Source organism: Carassius gibelio, chromosome B3 (assembly GCF_023724105.1).
Source record: "Carassius gibelio isolate Cgi1373 ecotype wild population from Czech Republic chromosome B3, carGib1.2-hapl.c, whole genome shotgun sequence".
Taxonomy (NCBI): Eukaryota; Metazoa; Chordata; class Actinopteri; order Cypriniformes; family Cyprinidae; genus Carassius; species Carassius gibelio.
The window spans coordinates 9,478,110-9,499,217 of record NC_068398.1 but is presented as its reverse complement, the minus strand read 5'-3'; the positions used below and the strand labels follow the sequence as shown (position 1 = coordinate 9,499,217).

Sequence of the window (21,108 nt, the reverse complement as noted above, 5' to 3'; positions counted from 1 at the left end):
TTGGTTTGTGCGCTGATTGGTCAGTAAACCTGAGGGCCCGGATTCTGCGAACGCTGATTGGACGACAGTGACAGCTGTTACATGGACAAGCCCTCCTCTGAGTTTGGCTGCATCATCTTTCCGAGTTACAGTGTAGTTCAGCGGTTGATTGTGTAGTAGTTTATATTATGGTTTTAAACATATAGAATTACAGTTGACTGTTTACTGACTGGATAATAGTAAGAAAGCCTATTGGGTAAATAAATAAACCGTTGCTGAGTGTTTCAGACGCATATGAACAAACAACATCGTTTTTTTTTTAATTTTTTTATTTATTTTTATTTATATGTATTGTGAATTAAATCTGAATTGTGAAAGACCCCAGAAAAATCACTGACACTCTGCACAATTTGTAATTGTCTGTGTATCAAATAAGATAATTAAATTACTTTTAGAGAGTTTGTGAAAATATAGTTTATGATAACAGATTAAAATGTATGATTATTTAAATGTTTTATGTCGCTTGAGATTACAATATTTAAGTACAGTATGTAAAGGTATAAAATGTATTGTTTTCCTTTTTTAATTATGAGATGATGTTATATTATTTTCATAGTTGTTTTCGTACTTATTACTGACTATTGGGAAAGTTTAATGCTAATTTCCTTCTGTGTGGGTCATCAACGAATCAACAGTAACGAAGTGGTTAATGATTTTCCTAAAATGAGGAAAGGGATTAACAGAACTGGTATGTCAAGAATTTTAACTAAAAAGATTAGGACATGATTCGCTACCACTGGAGGTCGCAACAACACAAACAGAGCATTACAAACTGATGGAATTAATAACTCACTCCTTCTGTGTGTGTGTGTGTGTGTGTGTGTGTGTGTGTGTGTGTGTGTTTGTGTGTGTACATATTTATGTATCCTGGTGGGGACTCAAACCTGAATACACACAGACTCATGGCGACCCAAATTGTTTATATTTACATTTGCATTTGCATTATTTTAATCTCTTTAAACTTGAATGACAGCTAAAAAAAATACCTCGATTTAAAACCTCAAATTAGTCAGATACACATGCAAACCATTTTAAATTCGTAAAATATTCTGATTCGCAATGACACGAGATTAAACCAGTGCTGGTGTGCGTCAGTGAAGTCATCGCCCCGGTGCGCAGGTGCATGTCTCGCGCCGCAGGTAGTGGCTGGACTCAGGTGTTGTAACACGACACTGAACCATGTGATCAGCGAGGAGAATTTAGGAAGAAGAAGAATCCAGCTCGAGGATTCACTCAACAACAAATATCAAACCGCACAAGACCACCACTGATAGCAGGGCAGGATCTCGAAGGACAGTTTATTATTATTATTATTATTATTATGAGCAGGACGCCGGAGTGTCGCGATAGTTTCGGTTGAAGTAAGTTACTTCATTTCACCGGTAAGGTGAGGCGGAAGCGAGCTACGGACAGGTCCATGGGATATACAGTCTACATATAAGCTATTCTTCAGGAAACATCGTGGATTATGAAGATACATACAGGTATTTGTTTTGAAGGAGTTTGTTTCTGTATATGTGCCTCATATGGATGAATGTTTCCTTAATGTGCATGTCGTGGACTGGATAGATAGAGGTTACAGGTTTAGAAACGAAAAGTAAATACCTTTTTCTATTACATATGGCCAGGGTCAGCTGTTATGTATTAAACACATCTTGAAGAAATCTTTACTAGAAAAGAATTTACAGAATCCTTTGAAACGCACAGGAATAAACACCAAGGCCGATGGAATGAATCAGTGGATCTGGAGACATGTAGGCTATAAATCCTAAATGTAATTTAGGAGAGCATAATCAAAAAGGATTGGGAAGCTAAATGATCTGGTTCCCCACTGGCAGAGGTGGACAGTAGTGAAGGATTTTTATACATTACTCGAGTAAATTTCTTCTGACAACCTTTATTTCACTACATTCCAAAGCATAGTGTTGTACTATTTACTGCACTGCATTTCATAAATACAACTTGTTGTCGTTATACCTTTAATACTTTAAAAATGTAATCGTTTTTTGTACTCTTTTAAAACTTTGAATGATTTTGCTTGAGTAAAAGTAAGAAAGGACTAGATTTCTAATGTAATTAAGTATTAAATGATATTTAATATGAAATGAAGTGAAGTGAAAAATACAATATTATTCTTTGGAATGTTGTGAAGTAAATGGTTTCCAAAAGAAAAACACCTGTACATGAAGTACAGACACTGGAAATTCACTGGAGTTTATTTTTTATTTTAAATCAGAGTAAAAATCCTTCACCACTGTCCATCTCTGTTTACTTGTAGTTTAGTTATATAACTGATTTTATTTGTTTTAAACATTTCCAACGATCAAATTAGCGAAGCAACTTCAGATCCTAACAGACATTCCTACTCTTCTTTTGCAGCTCGCTAGAGACAGATAGGACTGCTTTAATTCTTTGATCTCGGACATGATTTATTGACCACCTCAGCTCCACCGGAGCACCAGCCCCTTCTGGTTGAGGGTAGGGGTGCGGACTGACTCCATCCCGGAGATGATACGACAGGTTGGGAGGTTGGCAGGGAGTTTTCTGCTGCTGCTGCTTCTCAGGAATGTTTCGGTCCTGGGTGAGTCACTCGCTCCACCTCTGTAGTCATGTCCGAAACTGAACTTTGAGAGTATCCGGACTGTTAATCACTGTTGAAGCTCACTGCATTTAAACAGCTCAGTGGAGTTGCGTCAGATTAATCTGAACACAAAGACGAGGAACACTCCTCTAACTTGTACTTAGTACAGGACCGTTTCTTGAACAGACAAGCTCAAGCATGTCGAGGTTCCTGCACAAACGTATTGTTGTAAAATCATAAAATGGTACAAAAGGTGTGTAATCTTAAACCATCAGTCTCATAAAACTTGCCCAGATCATATTTCACCTTGAAAATCACAAAAAAAGATGTAAGAAATTAACATTTTATTTGAAAAATAGACAAATTTTTAGGGGAATTACTTAGATTTTTTTTTTTTGTACTGTGACATTATTTTCATGACATTTCAGCCACAATTTCTCATTAATGTAAAGCAAAATGTCCATTTCTCAGTACTGTAATGTGAAATACTATGTGTAATGCTTTACTTTCCAGTTCTCACTAATGACTAGTTGTTTATTAGCATGCATGTAACTAGCACATTGGCTGTTTATTAGTATTTATAAAGCGCTTATTAATGCTTTATCCTGCACAACCAAATTTTAAATCCCTTAATCTGTCACCATACCTTAAAAACTATTAATAACCAGCAAATTAAGAGTTTATTGAGGCAAAAGTGGTAGTTAATAGTTAGTTAGTGAGACTTGGTCCCCAACTAAAGTGTGAGTGTATACTTAAACACTTTATTTTGATGTTTGCTGTAGGGATGCACCGAAATGAAATTCTTGGCCGAAGCCGAAGCCGAATAATAATGAAATGCTTGGCCGAAGGCCGAAGGCCGAATACCGAACGCGGTGTTTCGCATTTTTTCCATTTATTTTGCCAATCTGTCACCTTTTTCAGTCCTTCTGAGTTTGCAGGTATGGACATGAGATGCAGCACTAAACAGTCTCTCACTGTTGGTGCTTGTGCATGGAGCAGACAAGTACCTGCAGAATAGTTGAAAATTTTATTGCAGTTTTCTGACAGTTGCTCATTTAAAAACGAACAATGTCTTCAAGATAATGAAATGGTTGAAACCCAGTGTAGGCCTACTATTTTACTACACTGAAAATAGTTCAGAATTTTCACAAAATACATATAAAATATAGGTAGTAACACTTTATAATGTTTGTTAACATTATTGCATTAACTAACAATGAGCAATACATTTGTTATGGTATTTATTAATCTTCGTTAATGTAAGATAATAAAAAATATTTAGTTCATGTTAGTATAAGTGCATTAACAATTTTAACAAATAGGCCTACCACTTTTGATACTTTTTAATTCAGAAATTACAAATGTGATACTTAATTTTAATACTGTATTAGTAAATGTTAACATTAAGATTAATAAATGCTTTTAATAAGGGTTTTTCATTGTTAGTTAATGTTAAAAATAGAAACTACTTATAAAGTGTTACCATAATCCAAAATATAAATAAAATCTTAAATTAATTTCCCATACAAGGAGCCTACCTGCGTGCCATCTGCGCCAGGTCAGGAAAGTGGCCTTGATTTGTCTTCCAAAATTCGAGAGGGTTATTGCTCGTGAGGATAGGGACTTCTGAGAGATACCCATCTACAGTGTTGGGAAAGTTCACTTTCTACATGAACTAGTTCAAAGTTCAATTCACAAATTTTAAAATGAACTAGTTCAGTTCATAGTTCAAACTACAAAATTTTGAACTAAGTTCACTAAGTTCCAAAAATGAACTAGTTGATAGTTCTTTTTTTCCATATGTTGCTGCAAGCTATTATTTTTCACAATTATTACCACAGCCCATATAGAATCACAGACAGCAATTATTTTATCAGTTTTAACAATGAAGCTATGCGTCATATAATATCCAATTTTGAATCCTTATCCAACCAGGGTTTACATTAGGATTGAGGGGACAGCATTCCCCCATTGTTGCTTTAATGCTTTGTCTCCCATTCTCACCGACATTGTCATAAACATCATAAAAAATTCTTTTAAATGATCATACACCTTCTTGCTACATGCTGCTGTCGCCTTTTTTTTTTTTTTTTTGATGACGCGTCGCGCATGCGGCGGACGACTGTGCGCCACTGGTGGCTGGTGTTGCCAGATTGAGTGTTTTTTCGCTACATATTAAGACCCGTTTACTGTGTGTTTTAGCCGGGCTTTCGCCAGGAAGGCTCAATAGAAATCTGGCACCCTATTGAACGAAGTTAACCTGAGAGAGCGTGCCGTTCACAGACACCAGAATGAACGAGTTGACAGTAACGTTCATCAGGCAGTAATACAGCACGTTCAGTTCGCATTCGCCTAAAATATGAACGAGTTCATGAACTATCCTTCAATGAACGCGTTCAGGCACAACACTGCCCATCTAACTGTTGAGCAGTCGACCTTGTCCTCTGTCTTGCAAATGGGTTATTCTCTTGGAGGATCTCATCGAACATGTCAGACAGCGAGACTGTGCGCGGCTCATCTGTAGTACGAGCCAGTTTACTCTCTGAGCTGTTTTCATCTCCTGCGCTGTGCATCACCTGACCATCTCCATCACCTAGCGGCTTTCCCAAATCCAGAACAATGTCTGCAAACGGCCGTTTTTGCATCTTTATCTGACACTTTTTAAAGTGTTTCCACACTGCTGACATGTTTGCTGCATAAAGCGCGCGCCTATCACTCTACGCGGGTTATTTGATTGCGTCATTAAAAACGTCATTGTTCGGCAAAATTCATTCGGCCTTTTTACTTATTCGGCCGAACACCGAAAGTGCTTTTTTGGCTATTTTCGGCCGAATAATTTCGGTTGCCGAACATTCGGTGCATCCCTAGTTTGCTGTACAGCCTTTGATGCTGACTTAAAGAAAATGGTAATTTGAGGCTTGGCCATAAAATAGGCTTATTTGTGTGAAATATCATTTATTAGTATTTTTCATCTCATTTTTGGGATACAACATGTTTTGTGAGATTCATACATGAGTGGGGCTAAAAAAAATAGGTGTGCTTCATGACTCGTCTTGCAGCAAGTTTCTTTGCTTCTTTAAAGTAATCTTTGCACTTTTGCCCCTGAGCGATTGTTTACTCCTGTAAATTATTAACATTTTTGCTTTTTTTTGTATGTATCCTCCCTCTCTCTCGATCTCTCTATACCACGTGTGTGTGTTGTCATAGCGTTTAAACATTTATTTTTATCATGAGTTTGCAAGTGTTACATTTGTTTTTAAATCAAGTCAGCAGTTTGTACCATTATTTTGATCTCTGACCTTCAAAGTCCAAACTCGAGATTTTGCTAAATTGCCAAATTTTGAGATAATCTGAGGGATTTGGTGTTCCTTACAGAGCTGAGGCTCAGTATCGGACCAGCCGATACTTTGCTTTTTTAAATATTAAACAAAAAGTCAATTATAACGATGTATAAAGTCATTTATTTAAAATTATGAGTAGATCTTACCACTGGAGTCCAAAACATTTGCTACGTGAAAAATGGCATAGAAATATTCCAACAGATTTTTAGAATTGATGATAAAAACAAATGATTAAACCTGAACAGTTTTGAACAGATTCATAAAAACACACTATTTAAACAATAAATTAGGAAAATGAAATAAACCTACTTTCAGCAACTGTCATTATTATACTCTCAGGAAAGGCCAAACTTGTATAATAGCCAAATAACTCAGACATTCATAATGTTGAAGATTCAAAATGTTATGTCACCAGAAAAATGCATATACAGTGAATATGATATCACTCAGTAAAAAGTATTAAAGACAATGTAATTACCTGACAAGTGCAGCTTTATTTACTGTTGTATTGCTTATTGAAACAGGAAGGGGAGATATGTTGATTTTTATTATTTTTCTAAAAGGTCATTATCCTTTAGTTTATATGTGTGAACTGCTGTTCATTGCTTTAAGCTTTTTGTGTGAAAATACGAGGGAGGACGTTGTTACTGTAGATTAACAGTTTAACAGTCATTAAATATCTAAGCCACTTTTCCCAGAAGTAACTTAAAGGATGTATGCTAAAAGTGTATTTTGTCAACTTGCACTGGGAGTTAAATTAATATGGAATTACGTAACATGATTTAACTCAGTCACAAAAAGAAAGAAAAAGTATACACACGTACTGAATGTTTGGTAGCGGGCTTCATAATATTGCTGTAAATACAGTGCAGGTGTATTACAGATTACATCATTCAAAAGCTCAGGTTCCTCTTTTATTAACATTTACTTCTCGTTCTCATATCTTTGTTTCTTTTTCTTAGAAATACAGCCTTCGTAGTGAGCTCTGTTACATAGGTGCGCACTGCGCAGCACAGTGATGTGACTCGAAATGATATCGACACCTCAAATAAAATATTAAAGAACCAAAACATGCTATTTTGAGCTGCAACACTGTTTTTAAAGAACCATGCAATATCTGTGAGCAATAGGACGAGTACCAAAATCATATTAGGGTCTGTAGATCTTAATTCATATTTAGTAAAATTAGCTGTCATCTCATTGTAATGTTTTCTTTTTGCAGGGGAAATGAACATAATGCCCAATAACACTACAACTCCCAGCTCTGTGAGTAGAATTTCTCCTGAAGTGAAATCAAGTATTTATCTCCACCTTAAAAGCCTGAAGCACATCTTCTGTCTAGAAATTAAAAGATGTTTATTTCTCTTTTTAATATCTGATCAACTATTGGCCGATAAAGTCTTCGTTTGATCTTTAAGAAACAAAGTTTCCCAAATTTGAGAATAAGAAATTCTTATGTTCACCAAGGCTGCAAAATACAGCAAAACTGTGTGTTTGTGAAATATTATTACAATTTAAAATAACTTGTTTTCTGTTGCGGTATAATTTAAAATGTAATCTATTCCTATGATGTTAAAGCTGAATTTTCAGCATCATTCCTCCAGTTTTCAGTGTCACATGATCCTTCAGAAATCATGCTTTTATATGCTGATTTGCTGCACAAGTAACATTTCTTATATTATTAGTGATGAAAACAGTAGTGATGGTTAATTGATAAAAATAAAAAAAACTGAACACATTATTAATTGGGGGAATGAAAAGTATGAATTTCTTTTAATTTCATTCCATTTTTCTATATCCTCAAATTGAAATGTTTACTGCATGCGGTGACACATCATTTTTCAGTGTCCTTAATAACAGTAAATTACACATAATTACATGCAACTAACCCTAAACCAAATGTCACCCCTATAGTAAGTATATGGTGTTATTAAGATTATTCAGCATTATCTTGTTTGTCACCTCAGGTCAAACTAAGGACAATTCTGAATTGCCTTGGAATAAAAACATATCACAATGTCTGGTTTATTTATGCAGTTCTGTTGTACTCTAGTTGATAACATCCCTACTTTTCTTTGTCCAGGACCCTAATATCGTGGCCATTGTAGTACCAACTGTGGTCGTGGGACTGCTGGCTATTTTGACAGCTGTTCTGGTGTTTCTGTTCTGCGTGGTAAAGAAGAAGAGACAGACGGAAGGGACGTATCAACCCAGCGCAGAGGAGCAGTCAGGAGCACGTAGTGTGGAGACGCCTGACGCACTGAAATTACCCAAGGAGGAGAGACTGATCTAACACTGGTTTATGACTAACCAGCAGCGCTTGATAATAGTGACTCAATTCCAAAACGGTTAAACAGATAAACATTAACTAAGAACCGTTTCTGAAGGCATAAGGCACAACTATGTTTTGGAAAAAATAAAGCGAGTCTGACTACTTGGAAGAAACTTGAAGGAACAGATCCTCTCTCCAAAAAGCCACATATTTCACAGAACAGATCATCTAGCATTTCATGCCATTTTAGACTGGTAGCTTTTCTCTGAATACTTCATTTTAGGTTATGTTTTAATGGTTGCTTTGCACATACCAATGCTGATGTTTGTAGTCTCCATTTTTAGTAGTGAAGTGTGTAATATCTGCACCCCTAGTGGCACAAAACAGTACAGTCTGCTTTGCATTCAAAATTGGCCAGACTTAAAGGGATAGTTCACTAAAAAAATACCATTCTGTCATAATTTACTCACCCTTAAGTTGTTAAAAACTTGTTTCTTTTGTTGAGCAGAGAAGAAGGTATTTCAAAAAATGTTGGTATAACCAAACAGTTTACTATTTAAGTTAATGGCAACTTTCAACTGTTTGGTGACAAAATCATTATAAAAATGAACATTTTTGGGTGAACCATCCCTTTAGCAGCATCAGCTCAACCAATGGTGTGAATCTGAGGGCGTGACAATCTGTTTGACTTAATAATGGAAGCTGGCTGCATTTGAAACCTTAAACCTTTTTTTTTTATATTTTTTAAATTAGTCATCAGTTTTATTAATATATGTTTGTTGGCACTAGATTATGCACACTACATCTTTAAGTATTTATTCAAATCAAATTGTTCATGATATAGGATGTTCATAAACTCATATCTACTATGTTTGTTGAAACCACTTTTTACAAATCATTTCAATAGCTGTATTTGTCTAGATTTACCTCAGTAATGTTTCTTTATATATATATTATAATTTAATCTAATATTAATTGTCCAGAAATTTTATCAGTGCAACAATGGATTCTATTTGGAATCATTTTAGATTCTTTTATCATAGCATGGATGTTTACACTCAAATATTTCATGCATTATGCAATGCAATGGAGTGCCTTTACAAATTTTTTAATTTGCTAAATCATGTTTTTAAATATATGATTAAAAGGCAATTGCCATGCTATATTGTGAATATAATCACTGCTAATGGGTTTTGCTATAGGCACAACGCTCAGTGGAGTTACTATATTTACAACACAGCAGGGACTCGGGTGCCTTTGCTTTTATAAAAAGGTTGTTCCATGATAAACAACACAAATTTACATTAAAACATTATTTTATTAAGCTTATTAATTAAGTGTTATTCTTCCGCTGAAGATTCAGTCTGTAATAGGCTACAATAGAAGGTTAGTCTACAACGTGCCCTATTATACTCTATTCTATATTGTAGAATTTATCACAGCTATGCGTGGTTTGTCTTCTGTTATTCCACAGAATTATTATTCCGTATTTCCACAGCATGAAAGGTCATACACATTTATAAATGAACCGCATCATCGGATGTATATTTATCGTGTACATTTTTTTTTTTCAAAACATTTTTATAGTGTTTACTATTTTATTTCGTAATTGTACCAACCTTGGTTTATTACTGTTTATTGTTTTTCTTCTAGTTATTTGACTAGCAGCTAATGAATCAGACGTCTTGCACATTCACAGAATAGCTTACTTCTGTGTTGGAATATAAGGTGTTAAATAAGACCTTTATCCCAACCCACAAACATCTGCTGAAATTTGTAGCTGGATAGGTGTTGGCTACTTTGAAATTTTATGGCATTACATAAACGTCCTGAGTGCTGACACTACAATAATATCTGGGTGCGCGTGTAGGAGCGTCTTTCTTAGGAAGCGTTCGACCGCATTGCTTAAGGATGTCTCACAAATTTGCTTACCAAGAACCAGGCAAGAGCTTATTGTGATGACGATCTAAGAAAAGCATGCTGATATTGTTTTCAGCAACACTGCTCTCTAGTGTACGGTGTGCATACTGTGCATTTGAAGGGATAATATCAGGAAATTAATAACAAAATTAATTAATTCTCAATTGAGTGTTTTTGACTACAGGGCCCCAAATACTGACAAAGACAATATTCAAAGGCCCCAAAAAGTGGCCTTATAGTGGCAATATATTGCATAATTAAATAAATAATTATAATTAATTTTGAAGAATAATGAAAGTATTACTTTTCTAGTTGTTTGTAATTTTCACCTGATTAAATATCTTAGAGTTTCACATTACTAGAAAAAAAAAAAATTCCCTTATATATCCAGGTTTTCCAAGACCACAAGAACCATGGTTCATAAATAAAAATGACAGTTGTTGAGGAAACAAAATAAAATCAGAAATATGTCAGCTCACATTTTGGTTGTCAGCTGTTTTAGCTATTTTTTTAGGTAGTTTTGTCTTATATTTATAAATAATTTAAGTCACCGAGTCCACCAGTTAACATTCATGAAACCCTCTGACATTAAAAAACAACAGCATTTCTGATGTAGTAGTAGCCTTTATTCAGATTGACACTGACACCAGTTACATCGTTCACAGATCCAAAGGCTTCACAGTTAAAATCACTTGCGTTTCACTTGAATGTGAGGGGTTTTTGATGGCGTGCATTCAGAAACACAAAACCAAACCAAAAGTTTACAATTCCTCAAAATGTCACTGGAGAGGGGAGGGGGTGGGGCGACTGTCTTTGATGGATACAGAATGTGAAAACCCATTCATTGTCCTGTGGAGCAATGGTTTGTGGTGAGGATGAAATATGATGGATGGAGTGGAAGGGACACTTATTTCGCCAGGCGGTCACTATTTAGGCGACCTCTTCCTCGCCCTCCTCTTCAAACTCGCCCTCTTCGGCGGTGGCGTCTTGGTACTGCTGGTACTCGGACACCAGGTCGTTCATGTTGCTCTCAGCCTCGGTGAACTCCATCTCGTCCATGCCCTCGCCGGTGTACCAGTGAAGGAAAGCCTTGCGCCTGAACATAGCGGTGAACTGCTCCGAGATTCTCTTGAACAGCTCCTGGATGGCCGTGCTGTTGCCGATGAAGGTGGCCGCCATCTTGAGCCCGCGGGGTGGGATGTCGCACACGGCGGTCTTGACGTTGTTGGGGATCCACTCGACGAAGTAGCTGCTGTTCTTGTTCTGGACGTTCAGCATCTGCTCGTCCACCTCCTTCATGGACATGCGTCCACGGAAGACGGCGGCTACGGTCAAGTAGCGGCCATGACGGGGGTCGCAGGCGGCCATCATGTTCTTGGCGTCAAACATCTGCTGAGTGAGCTCAGGAACGGAGAGAGCACGGTACTGCTGGCTGCCTCGGCTGGTGAGGGGAGCGAAGCCGGGCATGAAGAAGTGCAGGCGTGGGAAGGGCACCATGTTGACGGCCAGTTTGCGAAGGTCAGCGTTGAGCTGGCCGGGGAAGCGGAGGCAGGTGGTGACGCCACTCATGGTGGCCGAGACGAGGTGGTTGAGGTCACCGTACGTTGGTGTGGTGAGTTTGAGAGTGCGGAAGCAGATGTCGTAGAGAGCCTCGTTGTCGATGCAGTAGGTCTCGTCTGTGTTCTCAACCAGCTGGTGGACGGACAGTGTGGCATTGTAGGGCTCCACCACGGTGTCGGACACCTTGGGTGAAGGCACCACGCTGAAGGTGTTCATGATGCGGTCGGGATACTCTTCACGGATCTTGCTGATGAGGAGGGTGCCCATGCCGGAGCCAGTGCCTCCACCGAGAGAGTGGGTGAGCTGGAAGCCTTGCAGGCAATCGCAGCTTTCTGCTTCCTTACGAACAACATCCAGTACTGAGTCCACCAGCTCTGCTCCTTCTGTGTAGTGACCTTTGGCCCAGTTGTTTCCAGCACCACTCTGACCTGCAATCATTACAATTTTACGTTGAAAGTCCCGTTCAAAGAAAGTGTGGTGGCCATATTTGGTACATCTTCATGCCTGACATCCAGAAATCTCGAAAATTGGCCAAAATTGCATTTGCGTAACATAATTCAAATAAGCAGCAATATCTTGCACATGTTGGCCCACAAATGCCATTTAATTTAATTTGGTAAACAGCATTAAAAAAAGTTTTCAGGTTGGTAAAGCCAACGCGCCAACACAGCTTAACAGCAGATGACTTTATTAACAGGACTTATTGCGCCATATTCTATGTTGAATTTTCTCCCATTCATAATATGAGTGCACCATTTTGTATATATAAAGTTTGATAAAGTTACATTTTGAAATCCACCATGTCAAATTTGAACTCCTTCTAGCACCCAACAGAAGACCACATTTAATTGCTGTCAGTGTGGATTCATACTGTACCTACGAAGTGTGAAAAATGATAATGTAGCAGCACATGGTGGAAATAACAAAAAATAAATAAATAAATTGAGAAATTATTAGCTTACCAAACACAAAGTTGTCAGGTCTAAATATCTGTCCAAAGGGTCCAGAACGAACTGAATCCATTGTGCCAGGCTCCAGATCCACCAAGATGGCACGGGGAACATACTTCCCACCTAAACAAAAAGATGGGTACAGTAGGTCATACTAACCAGACATTTGTTTCACACTTTTCTTAACTAAAATCTATACAAAGCAGCATAATTTTTGACAATGAATTTTGGAAATTTGAATCAATGGTTTTTGTGTCATCTTTTTGCTGTGATTATAGCAGCACTCGAGCTGTGTGAAGTCCCTGATGATCAAATTATCATGTTATCCAATCCAACATGATTTGAGGATGATTCAAAGAGTATCCGCTTGGCTTTTCTTTACACTGTAAACCCTAATGTTGTAATTAATAAAGAAATCAAGTTAACATAACTTCACATTACTTATAACACCAAGTTTTGCCATCAAAACTTAAACAGGTGTGTTTAAATTACTCATTGGCAGTAAAAATCTTTTGAATTAAGATTTTAAGTGTTATTAACTCAGAATTTCCATTTATTTAAATTATTCGCTACGTCTCTGTTTAAAAATGATTGGTCGCGCTTGAAATTCTGCCTTGACAACAGCGCCGATTGGCCAATATAACACAAGGCGGGAATTGTTTGTCGAATTTGCTGAAGACGCAGCACTGACTGCGGTTCACAATCATTTGCAGGAACACCTGAAAGAAGAAATAAATAATACAGTTTAAAGTTAAATAGGTAAGTAAAGGTTTAACACAACGCATAAATATACACACGTTGTTGTTTTTTTTTTATTTCCTTATACGTTTTATTGTCATATTATTTGCATGTTGAAAATACTTTTCCGTTTTACTCTGGCAGCGGGCCAGCTGCACAAGAAGCCAGACAGGCGTTAAAGCAGGCGGGAAGAGAGTCGTCGTGAAAGACCCAGAGTACGCTGGTAGGTAGAATAATGGAAAAATATATATTTAAATTTTGCTTAGTTGCCTTTGAGTATTTTCGAGTTATAAACACGTTCGTGTTACCAACTTTATGTAAGAACATCTGAATTTCCCGTTTTCCTCCTGTAGGGACAGTAACATTAGCAGGCAGGTGGTTATGAAGCAGACGAGGAGGGGGAAGAGTCGAGGCCACAGGAGTAACGTTACGCTGGTAAATTTTGCTTTATTGTCTGCTATGTTTTATTTTATTTCTTATACAACTGGACTTAAGGTATAAATGCGTTTAAGTTAAAATCCCCTAACTTCCAAACATAGCCAATGTTTTACAGACTAACTTAGCGCTGTTGTTTACAATAGACCTAAGCGTGATATTGCGGCTCGAACTTCGAGAAAAATCTATTTCCAGACACTGAAATGTCTCTTTGTGTAATTTGTGAAAGGACGTTTCTTTTATTTGGTGTAAAATTGGGCTGCCGCGTGAATACTGACTTATGCCTAACGTTAATCGTTATAAGAATTTCTTTGGCCGGTATGTTACTAAAAACCGCACACCTTTTCCTGCCTGCGACACATTTACAGAGATATTATTAATTAATGAATAGTTATGTGGAATGAAATTATATGAAATGATAGGTCTATGCAAGAAACTAAACCTCATATATTACCTTTAATTCACAGCCTCTGCAAACAAAGCTGAATTTGTTTACTACAGTCTGGAACACAAGCGTAAAGATGTATATCAAACTTTGGGAATCTGTCAATCTTACCGATTTGAGATCGCACATGTGAATGTAATTTTGCTTTTTTAAACGGGTTGCAACATTAAGGATAGCAGCAAGTATCATTTTGATGAACAACACAACAGACCCATCTCCTCCTGACAGCCTGGAGCGCAAGCACCCTGATGTGTGGTTTATTTACAACTAGCAGGATGTGCAAAATGGTACTTGCTACTATCCTTGATGCTGCAACCTGTATAAAAAAGTAAGATTGTTCACATGAGTGATCTCAAATTGGGAAGATTGAGTTTTCACATATTCCCAAAGTTTGATATATCTTTACACTCGCACTCCAGACTGTAGAAAATACACTCAGGGCTGTTTGTACAAGGTAAAGGTAATAATGTTATAAATAATGTTGCTTGCATAGACTTATCGTTTCATTTCATAAGACACAAATATATCATCAGGAATCACAATTATTGATTTTGTTTTGCTTGTACACGTTTTTTGACAATCAAAGGGATGGTTACAGTTGACTTTCATTATATGAATAGCCAAAGACAACAGTTTCAGCTAAAAATCTCCCTTAATGTTCTGCTAAATAAAGTCGCCCACATCTTGGATGGCTAGAGTGAGTAAATTGACAGCAAATTTTTATTCATGAATGAAAAATCCTTTTAAATGTAAGTAAATAAATAATTAACCTTTTTTTAATTAACACATTTTTGTACCTTTGACTGGAATTAACTTGTTATCTTAAAAAATAATCAAGCACACCATGCATGCATGTTGTTACTTTCCCCTTCTTAATTTTTTCAGGTCTACGTGGAGTTTAATAGGATTGCTGGTAAGATCTTGAAAAGGGAATTTTACGAGACCCTTGACCAACATAGTACATGGCTCTTGGACATTTTCAGAGCCAGAACGGGAGTTGCTGGTCAGCTCTTGATGAACCTTCTGAAGCAACAAAGGTTAGTTAGAAGTCCCAATAATTTATCCTAGATATATCTTAGAAGATAGTAGATTGATTCTTTATAAACTGCAATATAGACTTCATAGTTGATCTCTGATTAAATGTTTAAAGGCTATAATAATGTATTATTATCAAGTGGTTGGATTTAATAAAATTTTATTTTTTTCACACAAGCTATCAGAGCCAACTGAAACTGAACTTTGGTGCTTCAAGGACTACCCCTTTGGTTTGGAGATGACTCCTGCTTTCTTTAAGATGTGTTTGGTAAGTGTTCCAAGGAGAAAATGTCCAAAAGACACCCTCTCACCCTCTATACACACTCTAACACATTCACAATCTCAGTCATTCACACACACTGTATCAATCTAAAGGGTTAATTCACTCAAAAATGAAAATTCTGTAATTCATTGACTCACCCTTGTGTCATTCCATCTTTAAGACACAATAGATTTTTTTTAATGATATTCTGTAACTTTATGTCCCTCCATTGACATCCAACACAACTACACTTTCAAGGATGATAGGAAAGACTTTGTTGCAGTACTCTGTACTACTGTACTACAGTGGTTTAACCTCAATTTTATGAAGCAAAACGAGTGCTATGTTTGTGCAAAAAAAACATAATTTACCAGTGTAATTGTTTATCTGCAACACCCGTTCAAGACAGTATCTCATATAGCACCACAACGTGTGAGTTTTGTATTCATGTGAGAGCAGACGTAATTGCGTGACCGTGCATTGGAGATAATATTTTTTTATAAGTTGTACTTTTTTTTGTTTTTTTTTGCACAAACAGATTACTTGTGTAGCTTCATGAAACTGAGTTTAAACCACTGGAGTCACATGGATTAATTTAGTGATGTCTTTCATACCTTTTTGGACCTTGAAAGTGGTAATTGAATTGGATCTCTAGTATGGAGGGACTGAAACCTCATGGGTTTCATTAAAAAAAAATGTAATATGTTCCGAAGATGAACGTAGGTCTTTCAGATGTGCAACAACACAAGGTTCAGTAATTAATGACAGAATTTTAAACTTTGGGTGAACTAACCCTTTTAGGTTGATATTGATGCAGTGTATGTGAGACATCGTGTGAATGTGTAATAAAAAATGAAAATTCTGTCAGTAATTACTCATCCTCATGTTGTTCCAAACCTGTAATACTTTCGTTCATCTTCGGAGCACAAATTAAGATATTTTTGATGAAATCTGAGAGCTGTCTCACTCCTCCATAGGTTTCTATTGTAATTGTAACTTGCCGGCCCAGAAAGTTAAAAACATTGTTAAAATAGTCAAAGTGACTACAGTGCCTCAACCTAAAGTTTATCAAGCGATGAGAATACTTTTTGTGTGCAAAAAAACAAACAAAATAACGTCTATTCAACTATACATTGTCCTCTTTGTTTCTCTGAGTGAGTTCAAGTAGTCTAACAGTGCAGCACTTCTGGGTTGTACGTCAGAACGTAGGCTCACTATTGGCCAGCATCACACACATGACCAGCGTGAGCCTCCGTTCTGATGTACAACCCAGAGGCGCTGCGCTGTTACATAACGTAACGCTACGCTTGATAAATTTCTGGTTCAGCCACTGTGGTCATTTGTACTATTTTAACATGTCTTTACAAACTTTCTGGGCTGGCAAGTTTAAATTACAGAGAAGCCTATGGAGGAGTGAGACAACTCGGATCATCAAAAATATTTTAATTTGTGTTCCGATGATGTATTACTGCGTTGAAACAACGTGAGGGTGAGTAATTACTAACAGAATTTAAATTTTTTTGGTGAACTAACCCTTTAAGTTGCACCTTTTTGAAATGTAAATGAGCTTGCATGTATGTGAATTAATTTTAATTTGTTAATGTTTTTTCACTAGATGTCCGATGATCACCGCTCAATTCTTTATGTGCCAATGGGGATTGTGATAGTTGAAGATGGGACAAGATGGGTCTCCCTCTTCGATTGGAATCGTAATCGAGGGACAATTAGTGATGGACAATCTACATGACCTTCCTGAAGAAGCAATGTGCCTTCTGTTCGGACTTATATATGCATTGCACCTGAGTTACCTAAAGTCACTGGGATACATGTTTGACTTCATTCAGCGGATTCTACTTTCCTTGGGGCAGAAAGACCTGCAGCCTTAAACACAGTCGTTGGCAAACCAGCTGTTTGGCTAAAATCGAGAAATTGCTTGGCGCACTTTTAATTGCAACACATTTACATTAAACATGGTCTTTTGAAAATGAGACTTAAAAATATGAGCTTAATGTTTTTTTGTTTTTTTTTATGTGAGTGTAATGTTCTGTAAAAATGTAAGCTTACTGTTAAACATGAGCTCAATATTTTAATGTGACTTAAAAATGCAGCTTGCTGTTAAAAAATGAGCTACTGTTTTCTAAAAATGTGAGCTAAAGTGCTGTTCAAGTGTCTAAATGTGACTTAAAAATATGAGCTTGATATTAGTAATGTTTCTTAAATTAATGTAAATGTATAAACCAAATAAAGCTGTTAATGGAAGAACAATATTTGTATTAAATCATTAAAACAAGTAAACCATATAAAACTCAAAAATTTAAGTTAAGTGTATTTGCCTTTTTAAGTTATCTGTACTTGAACATTTAAGTTAATTCAATGAAGAGACCAACATTAGGTCAACTCAATTGAATTGAGTTGTCAATTTTGCCATTACTCAATTTTACTTACGCAACCACTTTCCTCAAATCATTTGAGTAGTCTCAACTTATTAGGGTTTACAGTGTAGTGCAAAGGAATTTACAATGTGACAATTATGCTTACCTTTCATTAGTGACTATGAAATAATTATAGTAATTATAAGTATAAGTATAATTAAAAATTATTGTCACAGAAATTTAAATCTGAAAACTTAATTTCCACTTTTTTCAGTGTTATTTTATAATTATTTGTATACTAGTATATTTTTTTGAATATACTAGTAATGATTTTTGAATAAGCTTATTTATTTTTATAAATTGAGATTAATTTATAGTAATTTATTAACTTTTGTCTTTTTAGTTAATCTTATTTTAGTTAGTTTATATATTTAGATTTTTAGCCATAAAAACACTGCTTTTACATCCCAGATATGCAATGTTGCCTTATACCTTTTCTACTATACATTTATGTTGCCACCAAATATTATATTAATTTCAATATTGCATAAAGTTGCTGACAATTATTGCTTATGCAAACTTCATGATATAAATAAATAAATAAATAAAAATACCTGTGGCTTCATTGTAGTAAACACTGATCCTGTCTAGCTGCAGGTCGCTGTCTCCATGATATGTTCCGGTTGGATCAATACCGTGCTCATCGCTGATCACCTCCCAGAACTGAGAGAGAGAGAGCGAGAGAGAGAGAGAGAGAGAGCACAGGGCGGAGGCCAGAGAGAGGGAGGGGCAGACGGAGACAGAAAAAAACGATGATTGAAATAAAATCGTTTTGAAATAAAATAAAAATAAAATCATTATGTCAAATAATTAAAATAATTAAATGTCAAATATGTAGTTACAATTTCATGTAGGATCAAAATCAACAATGCTGAGCAAATAATAAAATGCAACGAAAATAATTCGATTATATTATTCACAGTTTACATTTTTTATACTTGTTTTAAAGAATGTTTCTCTAACTTATATTTCGAATCTTGAGGATTAGCCTATGCACATTTTACAGATTCCAATGAATGCGAGGAATGTGATGTTATTTTCTTTAAGCGATTAACCAAATGTAGTCTAAACTCGGATGCATACGTAACTATTATATAGCCTGCATTTGTAATGCATTTTTATATAGATGCTAAATATTAAAACGAAAAGTTGAATAGTTTATTCCCGTATGCTAATTAAACGTAAAGTAGGTCATTCCAGTAGATAGGCACAGGAGGAACCAATTTCAACGATTCAGTCTCATAACTATCAGAATGTATTACCCTGAAAGTAGCTATAAATAAGGTCTAACTGCAATAAATGTCCCATAATTGCATGATTACCACAAGAAAAAGATGGAGAGAAAAAAGGTACTTTTAATTTATTCATTCTCAATCGTCCAATGGATGAGACGTTTCCACGCCCAATGAAAGTACATATCTGCACTCAATGCACCGGCTGTCTCCATCTCCAAAATAGAAAAATCCGAGTTTGAATCGTGCATGCAGCTGACAAAAGCTGCAGAAGGAATCTAACCTGACTCCAATGCATTTCTAGAAGATTCTTTAAAGGGCCGGATAGTGGTCTCGGAGGACATGGCGTGCAAATTCAAATCTCAGACATCCGTTCCCCAAATTCAACGTTCTTGGTGATTTTTTATTTTATTTTATTTTTTACCTTGGCTCCGATCTGGTTGCCGCACTGGCCAGCTTGCAGGTGCACAATCTCGCGCATGGTGCTGCAGAAAGCTCAGTGGCGGGGATGCAGGAGTCGAGGGCTGTCTTGTGGCGCACGCTAACGGAGGAGCTGCTGTTTTTTCTGCGCGTCTCTGAGGCTCGGAGATTAACGCCCGCCTCTGAACTACGTCACTGGGCTGAGCGTGTGGTGCAAGATGACGTAATCGCCATGGTAACCAAGACCGGAGGAGAGAAGGAGGACCTTGAGTTCGTGGAGACACCGGATAGGATGCTGCACTCTCCAAGGACCACTGACTATAAAGCTATGTCTGAAAAATATTGCAAAGGGAATGGAGAATGGCTTCTCATTACAGCAATCAACTACTATGGTACTACCATGGGGTTTGTAGTTGGATTCACTAGAGCAGGACCACAACAGAGATGGATTGGTGACTGATACTAAATTATTAGTCAATATCTGGTCCATACTGTGATTTTTTAAATGATGTTTTAGCCCTGAACTCCTAATATATCCTGCTTTAGATTGACACTTTAAAAGATTTATGGCCAATGTTCTTGATAATCAATTATAAGAAGTCAGTTTGGGGATATATGTGGCCATATGTAACCATTAGAAAAAACTTGTAGGTTCCATTCTGTTCGAACCAGTGTCAGAAATCAGCTAGGGACAAAATGCCTGGAGTCTGGAATTTAAAAAAAATTAATTTCTCATATGACTAGTGTTGATAAGTACTTTTGAATGTATAATTTGTATTGGGTTTTTATTATTGTTTATTTATATTGCATTAAAAAAATATTCAAATGCAATGTCATTCTTTTAGGTCAAAAATACTATTTATCTAATACTATATATATATTAAATGCTTATTTAAAATATACAATACTAATAAAATCTCCAAACAAACGAACAAACAAATTAAAATTATGCCTTTAAGTAGCTGTAAATGATTCAGGATCACACAACACAAGATCATCATAAACATATAGCTGAAATCAGAAATATTTGGCCGGTTATTGGTATAATATACTGAAAATATTTCTAGTAAATTTCTCAGAACACACACACGCACACACGCACACACTCACACACACATACACACAAAGCCACATTGATAAACATTAAATTTTAATAAATTTTTATTATATTTACATTTCTGCAATTTCATAGCCATACATTCAACAAAACCGATACAGATATTCAACTTCAAGTCACCATAATTTACAGAATAAATGAATAAATAAACAGGGTGGGACAGTTTTTGCCTTTTAGCCCAGGCTAAATGCATTTTATTTAACTGTCATTACAGTACTTTTATGGCATTAAATAGATGAATTCCTGTTATAATTTTAATTAACATAAATTAAACATACAAAACCAAAACTACCATGATATGTGAAGATTACACAATCACAGTGTAAACA

General features: G+C 36.2%; 2 protein-coding genes and 1 long non-coding RNA gene across 3 annotated transcripts; 2 read left to right on the top strand and 1 right to left on the bottom strand.

The window, feature by feature from the left end:
* Window positions 1-1,166: 1,166 nt before the first annotated feature.
* On the top strand, window positions 1,167-9,566 carry LOC127952875 (protein crumbs homolog 3). Its single transcript, XM_052551730.1, has 4 exons — window positions 1,167-1,523; window positions 2,419-2,620; window positions 7,184-7,227; window positions 8,045-9,566. Exons 2-4 carry the CDS (start codon window positions 2,548-2,550, stop codon window positions 8,252-8,254), a joined length of 327 nt encoding a protein of 108 aa, XP_052407690.1. The 5' UTR covers window positions 1,167-1,523; window positions 2,419-2,547; the 3' UTR covers window positions 8,255-9,566.
* A 1,191-nt stretch (window positions 9,567-10,757) lies between these two features.
* Window positions 10,758-19,860, bottom strand: LOC127952860 (tubulin beta-4B chain-like). The gene is made up of 4 exons (XM_052551715.1): window positions 19,667-19,860; window positions 18,565-18,673; window positions 12,676-12,786; window positions 10,758-12,141 (listed from the first exon to the last, which is right to left on the bottom strand). Exons 1-4 carry the CDS (start codon window positions 19,721-19,723, stop codon window positions 11,084-11,086), a joined length of 1,335 nt encoding a protein of 444 aa, XP_052407675.1. The 5' UTR covers window positions 19,724-19,860; the 3' UTR covers window positions 10,758-11,083.
* Window positions 13,344-17,840, top strand: LOC127952877 (uncharacterized). Its single transcript, XR_008153063.1, has 6 exons — window positions 13,344-13,422; window positions 13,546-13,624; window positions 13,755-13,836; window positions 15,167-15,318; window positions 15,495-15,584; window positions 17,194-17,840. It is a non-coding gene; the product is annotated as an uncharacterized LOC127952877 (long non-coding RNA).
* Window positions 19,861-21,108: the final 1,248 nt, after the last annotated feature.

Coding starts and splice junctions, on each gene's coding strand:
- LOC127952875 (XM_052551730.1), top strand. CDS start 2,548: ATGATACGACAGGTTGGGAGGTTGGCAGGGAGTTTTCTGCTGCTGCTG. Junction 2,621..7,183: donor CAGGAATGTTTCGGTCCTGG/GTGAGTCACTCG, acceptor TTCTTTTTGCAG/GGGAAATGAACATAATGCCC. Junction 7,228..8,044: donor ACACTACAACTCCCAGCTCT/GTGAGTAGAATT, acceptor TTCTTTGTCCAG/GACCCTAATATCGTGGCCAT.
- LOC127952860 (XM_052551715.1), bottom strand. CDS start 19,723: ATGCGCGAGATTGTGCACCTGCAAGCTGGCCAGTGCGGCAACCAGATC. Junction 18,674..19,666: donor GCAACCAGATCGGAGCCAAG/GTAAAAAATAAA, acceptor TCTCTCTCTCAG/TTCTGGGAGGTGATCAGCGA. Junction 12,787..18,564: donor TTACTACAATGAAGCCACAG/GTATTTTTATTT, acceptor CTTTTTGTTTAG/GTGGGAAGTATGTTCCCCGT.